Genomic DNA, 9,445 nt, shown 5'->3' on the forward strand with positions numbered 1-9,445 from the left:
TCACTATTAACCTCAGAATTCATAAAAACAGTGTTCCTTCATGCTTTGCTAGTTTTCAGAACAGAAAATAAATGTCTGCAGTGAATATGCCCAGAGCTCATTTTGCAAACTCCTACAAATTGCTCTCACTCAGCAGGAGCGGATACTCTTGCTATGCCCAGTACTGCGGTGCTCTGCAACAGATCCCGACCCTCTGCCTCCTTCCCTGGACTCTGCACGAACAGGCTGGGAGCTGTGTTTGTTAGTCGGTCCCAGCTGGGCTGGTCGGTTTGTGAGGTGGTAGCTAGAGAGCACAAGCTGGTGCTAACCTCTGCATGACGCTCGGAAAGGGGCAGCAGGAGGATCTGCTCTGCAGGCTGCAGGACCGGGGACTCACAGCCCTGCTCTTTCTGTGTGTGACAAGCATGTGACAGATAAGACACACGTAACATATTAGAAGGGTTTCTTTTGTATTTCCAGATTTCCTGCAAGCATTCGCGGTTAAGCAAGTAACAACCTGTGGTGCAAAGAGGAGTAAAACAGACTTGCAAAATGGCACGGAGGTCATTTGCACTGTTACTGCACTAGGAGCTGTGGCTCCAGTCCTGCAAAGACTCACACCCAAGCCTTAGAGGTAGGTGCTGTGAGCGGTCCCCCTGGAGTTGGAATAACAGTGAGCAAAACTCTGCAAGGATTAGTCGAAATAGGGCACGTGTTGTTTCAGACTGCAGGCCATCCGGAATAGGAGCATTTTTAAAAGTTTTTTGCACATCTAACACCTTAAGCCACAATCTTGACTTTGGTGTTTGGATGCTTTCACAATACAACAGTAAAACAGAGTACCTGCAGAACAGATGTCAAAACCAACGTTCGTGTGTTCATTGCATAAATTCTCATGCTTGAAAACATCCACAGTCAAAATGAATTGCAAATGACAGTGAAGTAAACGACTGGTTTGTGCTTACATGAATATTTCCAAACACATTTGGGCTGTATTGCCCAGCCTTCCTCATTAAGAATTGCAGAGGGGAAGGGGAAAAAAGAAAGAAGACACAATTGTGGTGAAGCACAACAAATATAGAGCCAGATTAATCTTTTTTTTTAAAAAAAAAGCTTTAAAAACAGCCTAAAATAACCTGCAGGCTAATGCTCACAGAATGATGTTGTTATCTCCAAGTCTCCGTAGCAATAACGTTAAATGCCATGTTTAGCTACTTTTCTCTTGAAAAGTGCTTCTGCCTTCTTTCTTGATACACACATCAGAGTATTTTTGTTTTAACCACTACTATAAATTCTGGAGTCCTTCCCTTGCCCCTTACAGCTTCTCTGGGCTCTGGCTTATTGGAGGCTGAGGGCAAAATGCTCAGAGTTACGCCTGGCTGAAGGGATCGCGGCAAGTCACCTCCTGCCGTTTGCCACGCTCTGGCTGGGAATGCTCTGCACACGTTGCTCCTTGCCAGATTCTCGCAGTATTTACTCACACTGCTTTATCATACTCTCACTACCAGGATTCCTGTTCTTTCCTAGAAATGGAGTTATTGCCAAGCTGAGGCCCTGGAGAAGCAAGTTTGGGTTATTCATAACTCCGTTTCTGACACGTGGTGGACATCATGCCAGATCATGTGAGAGTCTCACATCACAGCACAAAGTCTGTTTTCTACTGCTTTTCCTGGTGGCAGAGGAGTGATGTGAGGACTCTTCTCTCACATGTATGTAACTTTGTCAGCCTTCGAAGACATTACATCATGAAAAACCAGAAAGAACGCAAAACGTGGTAGTGTTGGGATCAGGTGTTTTGCCTGTAGAAAAGTCAGCTTTTAAGTATAGGGGGAAATTGCCATTTCTACACTTTTTAATTAATTATTCATCACCCTGTAACAGCATTTCAATTTACCAGCGCAATAGCAATGCTAAATGCTACAGTACCCTCTTCTATCAGCTTCATGAAGACATATGTGCTATTAAGGAGCAGCTCCCTTACTTTAACCCAACTTACAGATACACCATACACTAAAATGTAGCACTGCAACAATCTTGCATTTTCTTATCTTTTGTATTTTTCACCATATTTTTTACTCACTAAGAAAATACTTTCAACTGCTAGGTTTTCTATTTATTTTTAATGCAAAGTAATAAAATAACTCACTTCATCCACATGACAGGTATTTTCCTATTTCATCCTGAAGTTTCCATGTTGCCTCATTTCTCTTATTTAGCTTTAATTCTTCATAAAAGCACACAGGGTGAAAGAAGGAGATACCTTTAATGCAGCTTTCCTACTGTTAAATAGATATCTTATTCCCCCTTTCAAAAAAAACAAAACAAAACAAAACAACAAACAACTATTAAAGTGACAAATTGACAGCAACAGGTAGACAAAGAGAAATGTTACAGGCAAGTCAGACCTATTGTCCACCACATGCCTTTGCTTCTAGTGTTCCCCTTAAAGGCTGTTGGGTTGAGGGTGAGCCATTCTTCATGGGCTTCCTTCCTTCCCCCGCTTTAAGAGGGTTTTACTTTTGCCAGAAATTGTTTCTTGTAAAAAACAAAACAAAACAGAAAACCACAACCAAACAACGGTTATAAATCCAATGCAAATGTTGTGCCAGACTCTGAGAAGTGCCACCTTGCTTTTCGCCTTTCTGGGGTTTGAGCAGTTGTGTGTGGAACAGCTGCATCTCTGTAAACCCGGGGCAGGTGGCCCCGGCCAGACACTTGCCACTCACAACCATAAAGCTGAAAAATCTGACCAGTTCCTTGATAGTCTGAAAATATTTGTGAGTTCCAGTTTCTTCTGCTTTTACTTCTCTATAATGTAAAGTAAAAATCCAGTTCAGAACTGCTAAGTAGCTTTCCCATGTTTGCATTCGAGAAATAATTTTCACTGCCATAAAAAAATATTCACACCACTAAAAAAAAACAGCCCCATGATTTCCTCTGCCCCATGTATGGAGGTCAGTGGTTTTGCATCACCATCCATGACGTCATTTGACTCTCTTAGAGCAGTCTGACTGCAGTTCTGGGTGTGGGGTCTGCTTAAATAGAAGTTCAACGTCTTTGGCTCTCCTCTTGCAACAGAAGCATTTTCCTCTCTGAAATAAGTCCAAGGCACCGTCCTTGCACTGCCGGGTCCTTTTAAGTCCCGCTGTCTTTCCCCGAGCTGCACGGCCACGGTGGGCTTGGAAAAGGGCAAGGGGGGATCTGAGAATCTTTGAGTCAGCACATCAGCTCAGAAGGGATCCACCACAGAAGGAATAACGGCGAGCTGCAAACCAAGATCAGAAGCTGTTACAAACTGACCCGATTTCAGCTCTGAATGTCACCATGTCTAACAGGCAGAGATCTACAAGGGAGAGCCAGGGGAAGAAGAGTGAAGGACAGCTCTAAAACCAGTACAGATCCTTGCTTTTATCCTGAGGCTGCAAACCTGAGAACGGAGAGAAGAAAAAAAGGGAAGAAGAAAAATAGGTACAGGTGTTTGAGGACAGAGAAAGACAAACTGCATTTCTGCCAGCTGAGATCAGAGAATCAGTCTAAAGCATGGGCTCCCCACAGCCCTGGGGGGCCATGAAGCAAGGAGAAGAGCCCAAGCTAGACTGGAGACAGGCACATGTCCCTCCTGCCTAAAGTGAAGCCACCATAAGGAGCCATTTGTGGCTGCAATAACCCAACTTCAGCATGGAGAACTGCCACCAGAGAGGACTTGCCCTGCCTCCACAACCACTTCAGAACTGATGCTGCTGCCTATGCCTGTGTCATCTTTTTGTCACAGCTAAGGCCACACAGCCTTACTTCCAGGCACGCCACCAGGCACAGGGTATCACTACCAGGGGAAAACCATTGCCCTTCTTGTTCGGCAAATGCAATTGTGTTTTCCTCTCAAAAACTTGGAGGAAAAAATAAATACGGAGAGAAGGTAGTTAATGAACCTGCGTGGGGTCTAGAAATGACCTGCTCTGCTGTGGCTGCCCACACTCTTGCCCTCAGGGCAGCCCGTGGAGGGAGCCAACTGGTGACCTTTGGGGCGGTTCCATCCCGCTCCCAGCTCTCGCTGCTCAAGGCAAGAGCAGGGCCAGGGCCAGACAAGAGAACCTCAAAGCAACCAGTACCCTCAGGGCATGTTTTTGGGTGCCAGAAATTAAGAAGATGTTGCGTGGGGGGGCGATGTGTTGTTCTGTCCCACCTTTCCTCTCCCCTTCCTCACTCACCTGGCCTGAAAGCCCCAAGAAGGGCACCCAGGGCAGAGCTCAGGTGTCTCCTGTGGGACTTCCATCCCTAATTTATTCCTCCACAGCAGCACCCCAGCTGCCTCGCCGTGAAGGGTCCTTCCCTACTACTGTAAATGATGTGAGGGAGGCAGGAGGCAAGGGTGAAGCTGAGCCAGGGGGACCCAGAGGGAGCGAGGGCAGCTCTTTACCTGGGTCCACGTTGAGGCCGAGGCTCTGTGCCATGTCTCCTGCTGCGTTGGGGAAGGGTCCCGGTGTTGTCCAGGCTGCGGCGGCACCTGCTTCACTCTTGCCCAGTTCACAGGGGGGACTGACCGGTGTGGGCACGGAGGCGGGCGTGAGGCGGTGGGGGCGGACGGAGGCGGTGGGCACCAGGAGCGAGCCATAGCGGGGGTCAAAGTGGGGCCCGTAGACTTCGTGCATGGCGGCGGGGCGGGGGTAGGCAGTGCTCTGTGTCCCGATGTAGGGGTGGTGGTGGTGATGGTGGTGGTGGTGAGCATGGTGCCAGGGCTCGGGGCCACCCTGGTGCAGGTGGCCGTGCAGAGAGGCTGGTGCGTAGGGGTCGGTGGTGGCAGCGAAGGGCAGCTCGCTGTGGGCGGCAGCTGCGAGGGGACTGCTCAGGGTGGCTGGGACCGAGGAGGGCTGGTACGTGCTGTTCCAGAAGGACGGCGGGAAGCTGCGCTGGCTCATTGGGAAGGAGCCGTCTGGGTGAAGGGAGAGGGAGAGAAAAGCAAGACAGCAATGAGCACACCCAGAGAGCCCTGATTTCCTCTCCCCAGGGCTCTGCCCCTCCCCAGATCCCCTCAAACCAGCCCTTGCATTCCCTTTATCCCCCAAACAACTGCCAAACACAAGATGTTACTCCCAGTAAGTACAGATTCCTTTCCAGCTAAACATCCAACACACCTAGCCCAGGGCTTACCCATGAAACTGAAACTATTTGCTCCAGGTTTCTCTTAGTATGTATTTAGGAAAAAGACTTTTATCTAAGGTGAGGGAAACATCTATTTTCTCAGTAGTGGAAACTGAGTCAGAGCTATTATGCACCACAGCAATTTCCAGGGCTGGATTTTTCCTGTTTGTTTTTGCAGTAATCTCCCTGACTAAGCGTTTACACCCAGCACCTCGGAGGATGCCTGACCCTGCCAGGAAAGCGGCTACTGCCTCAGTGTAGCTTCAAAGCAGGCAGGAACAGTGTGAGTTGCGACTAAGGGCCAGCTTGAATTTTCTAAATAACTATGGGCAATTCCCCATCTATTACACTGGACTTACGCCCGTTTCTTGGGCATATCGTTAACACATTTGAGAAGCACTCTGGAGGTTGTTGGAGACTGGTAGAGCAAAGTACAAGGACCCTACATTCCTACATTTTCTTTTCCTGGTAAGCAACATGCAAGATGGACCGGTGATTATTAATAGCACAGACAGACGTTACACATTATTAATTGGGAATGCATGGTCTTCCCGAGAGAAATAAAATTGTGCTCCTGATACATGTTTGCAGGGAAGTATGTCAGCTCTGCGCCCTGGCATTACTCAGGAGAAGCAGTTCATGACGAGCAAAGAACTCTCCTCTCCTGCCGTCAATTCCAGCGCTGAATATCTTTCGCCTGTGAAATATTTGAACTACTATTTCATTCTTAGAAACTACTGACAGCAATTCATGGAGGGGCTGGGAAACGGGCTCTTGCCTGGGCAGGCGGCCCTGCGAGAGAGGGTTCCCATAACAAATGCCTGCCCTAACTCTGTGAAGGGTGGGGAAGGTTAATCCCCTCTGCCCTGGGTACCCCCATGGGCTGCTTGTCCAGGGTGAATTGGGCATGGCTATGGAGAGCTGCGCATCAGCTGTGGACTCGGCCTTGCCAGCACAGGGCCACTGCTGTGGGCAGATCCGAAAGCCCTTATTGTCAGAAACGTGGGGTCCTTGTCTCTGCTCCAGCAGCCACCAGGACGGGGTACATGCAGGGCGGGATACAGGGGGACACACAATCTGCTTTTTAGCAGCGGGAAGCTGGTGAGACGATTCCCAAGTTTGCTTTTTGCTTTGTAGGCATCTTCGATTACCACCACGCTAAACTTCAAGTTGCCCCGGCAGGGTCAGCGGGGGAGGAGGCGCTTGCCACAGCGAGAGGGTCCCTCCGCGGCTTGTTTGGTTGCAGCCCCCGCCAGGTAAATCTCCTGCTCCGTAAAGGCGATTCAATCCGCCGGACGCCTCCCAGGCCGCTTCCCCCTGCGCCACCGCAGCCCGCCGTGAGCTGCAGGGGGGGGTTCTGCTCTTTTTTCCCCTGGAAGGGTCAAACCGCCCGCGGCTCCCGGCCCGGCACAGCCGGCTCCCCGGGCCATCGCGGCCGGCGGAGGGGAGGAGGGAGAGGGGATGCGCGGTCGGGGCCAGGGGCGAGGTGGCAGCCCGGGGGAGGACCCCTCCGCCCTCCGCGCCCCTCCGCGCCCCTCCGCGCCGCGCTGCGCGCTCACCCCGCCAGGAGCCGGCGTTCCGCGCCACCTTGGCGCTGCCGAGGGAGAAGCTGCTGGGCTGGCTGAGCGCCCGGCTGAAGTGCTCGTCCACCACGGCGCTGATGTCCCCCTGGAAGTAGGTGAAGAGGACGCAGCGGGAGTTGATGTACTCGGCCTCGGGGGGTCGCTCCTTCTCGGGGCTGCAGTCCTCCTCCTTGATGCTGGCCGCGGGGTGGCTGGAGAAGGAGCTGCTGGCGCTGGCGCTGCTGCCGCTCTCCGGGGCTTCTTGCATTTTGGAGTAAAAGGCGAGTTTCTGGAGGAGGGAAGGGAGGAAGAAGGGAAAGAAAGAAAGAAAACAGAGGCGGTCACGCAGCGCGGAGCTGTGCCCCGGCCCTCCCTGCGCTAGCCGGGAGGCAGCGCCGAGCCCGCTCCCGCGATCTTCCCGAGAGGATGCCGAAGTCTGGATCCTCAGCTGCCCGCCATCCTCTTGGCAGCACCCCCCACCCCCGGAGCTGCATTTCTGCCCCTTCCCGGGGAGGCAGCGAAGGGGCTGCAAACAGGGCTCGGGGCCCGAAACCCAGAGATACGGACCGGGATGGAGCAAGAGAGCCCCCAGGCGCGGGTCCCCAGTGCGAAGTCCTGCACAAGAAGCCACTTTGCAGGCGGCTCCTGGGGGGACCAAAGGGCTGAGATGCGGGGGAGGGGGCGAGGCGGGAGGGGGGCGCGGGCAGGGGGCGGGGGGAACGAGCGCCGCTTGGGCTCCATCTCCCAAAATCTGCCACAAAGAGTGTCCTGTAAGCCACAGCGGAAAGGAAGGCGCGGGGGGGGAAAGGAAAAAGAAAACACTGTCAGCGTCAAACACATTTCAGGGCTAAAAAAAAAACATTTCCCCCGTCAGCAAGAAGCTCCAGGTATTTCCTACAAGGTTATTCGGCTTTTGCTGGATTCCGCTGGGTGGAAAAACAGAGGGCGTTGAGAAGTTTGCTGGATGTTTCCCATCTTTACTCGCGTTAGCGTGCCCGCAGCTGCTGAGAGTTTCTTAGAGATAAGCGATGGGACCCGGCACCCGGGGCTTGGCCACTGCTGGCAGAGCCGTGGGGCGGGCGGCGGGGGAAGCACCGAGGGGACGAGTCAGAACCCTGGGCCAAGAGACGCGAGATATTTAATAATGTCACTCCTTTGCGACGACCGCCTTTCCACTTGGCTCCCGGCTCGGCCATTGAGGTAATGATCATCCCCCTGAATAATGTCACAGAGCGGTGTGCGGGGGGGGGGGGGCAAGGTGGGGGAAGACATCATTTGCTATTTGTAACAGGTATTCCGGCCCCGCTGCCAGGCTCTGGAGGTGGCACACGGGGGGCTGTGCGGAACCGCGGGGGCTGCTGCTCGCCCCGGCACCGGCCCTGCACGGCGGGGGCTGCCGCCGTTCCAGAGCCCGGGGTGCTGCTGTCTCTACCTATTCCCTTTTTCGTTTTGCCGGGAGAGGAAGGAATTAATTTCTGGAAGGACTAAGAGGGAGGGAAAAAAAAAAAAAAAAAAGAAACCCATGAGCGAAAGAGAAAGCGGTGTGCAGCAGGTGCAGCCCGGGGAAACGAGCCCCGACCCACGCGGGACAGTGCGCGGCCCGGGCGGGCAATCCGCCCCGCACGACGGGCTGTGCGCGTCGCGGCACATCCCCGCGGCCGACGGGGCCCTTTTATCGAAATCCGGGGATTAATCGATACCAGCGATAGCCCCGGCGGAGCCGCACGCAGCACGGCGCCGAGCCGGGGCTCCCGGCCACGGAGCACCCGTGGGTCCCGCAGGCGACCGCCGCCGCCGGGAGCCTCGTGGGGGCGGGGGGCCGGGCCGTGGTCCCGGCGCCGAGCGGACCTCGGGAGCGGGGAGCATCCTCGCAGCCCCGCCGCACCGCAGCCTTGCCCCTCGTCGGGGCCGGGGCTTCCTCCCCCAGGGCCAAAGCGGGGAAACCCCGCAGCCTCCCGGCACTCTCGCCTCCCCCGCTTCGGGGGGTACCTCAGGAGCACTCCTCCGAGGCGAAATATCCCCTCGAAGAGGCTCCCGCTGAGCGATGCCCCAGGGAGCCCTGCCTCGACGCTTCCGGCAGGCCCCCTGCAAACCGCGGGCATCGCTCCGACGGAGCCCGTCCCGGCAAAGGAAAAGAAAAAAGGAAAAAAAAAAAAATCCCCAAAAAGCTACCGCAGGGTTAAAACCGCGCTCTCGCTCCCAAGGCAGCCCGCAGCCCGTCGGTCGCCGCCGGGGGTACGTACCCTGCCGAGCCCCGCGCTAGGGTGGGATGCGGTTCTGCTCCGCTCACCATCGCAGGCTGCCAGATCTCCCCGCCACCCCCCCACCCCCCTTTCCCCTCCCCTTCTCCTTTTCCCTTTTTCCTTTTGGTAAGGCCCCAGACGGCCATCCTCCAGACGACACCCCTCCCACCCTCTGCCTCTTCCCCGCTGCCCACCGCACGTACCTGGTGATAGGGGCTGTAGGCTGCTGCGAAGTAGGGCTGGGGAGGACCGTAGACTTGGTACATAACATCCAAACAGCTCATGACTGGCCGCGGCCGGGATTTATTTTTTTTCTCATCAACTCGTGTTCTGCAAAGTGGAGCAGTGCTTCGCGGGAGGGAGGTTCCCGGGGGTTAAGAGGCACCACTCATTGGTGGGAGGAGTGAGGGGGGATGAGACCGCACTGGGCTGAGATGACACCCCCCCCTCCCTGCCCTCCGTCCCTCCCTCCCCTCTGCCCTCCCTCCCTATAGCGCGGCTCCCTCCAGCAAATGCCCAGGG

General features: G+C 54.3%; 1 protein-coding gene across 2 annotated transcripts; it reads right to left on the reverse strand.

Moving 5' to 3' along the window:
- Positions 1–3,203: 3,203 nt before the first annotated feature.
- On the reverse strand, positions 3,204–9,207 carry VGLL2 (vestigial like family member 2). 2 transcript variants are annotated; one of them, XM_086461273.1, is made up of 4 exons: positions 9,127–9,207; positions 6,678–6,969; positions 4,397–4,909; positions 3,204–3,244 (listed from the first exon to the last, which is right to left on the reverse strand). In XM_086461273.1, the coding sequence occupies exons 1-4, from the start codon at positions 9,205–9,207 to the stop codon at positions 3,204–3,206; spliced, it is 927 nt and encodes a 308-aa protein (XP_086317399.1). The 2 variants fall into 2 exon arrangements, with proteins under 2 accessions (XP_086317399.1, XP_086317400.1); XM_086461274.1 differs by lacking the exon at positions 4,397–4,909.
- Positions 9,208–9,445: the final 238 nt, after the last annotated feature.

This window comes from Leptosomus discolor, chromosome 2 (assembly GCF_034619465.1).
Source record: "Leptosomus discolor isolate bLepDis1 chromosome 2, bLepDis1.hap2, whole genome shotgun sequence".
Taxonomy (NCBI): domain Eukaryota; kingdom Metazoa; phylum Chordata; class Aves; order Leptosomiformes; family Leptosomidae; genus Leptosomus; species Leptosomus discolor.

Bases quoted from the DNA above. Each gene is read 5' to 3' on its own strand.
- VGLL2 (XM_086461273.1), bottom strand. From the start codon at position 9,207: ATGAGCTGTTTGGATGTTATGTACCAAGTCTACGGTCCTCCCCAGCCC. The intron at 6,970-9,126 runs GTACGTGCGGTG...TCCCTCCTCCAG, and splicing joins CCTACAGCCCCTATCACCAG to AAACTCGCCTTTTACTCCAA. The intron at 4,910-6,677 runs GTGAGCGCGCAG...CCCTTCACCCAG, and splicing joins GAACGCCGGCTCCTGGCGGG to ACGGCTCCTTCCCAATGAGC.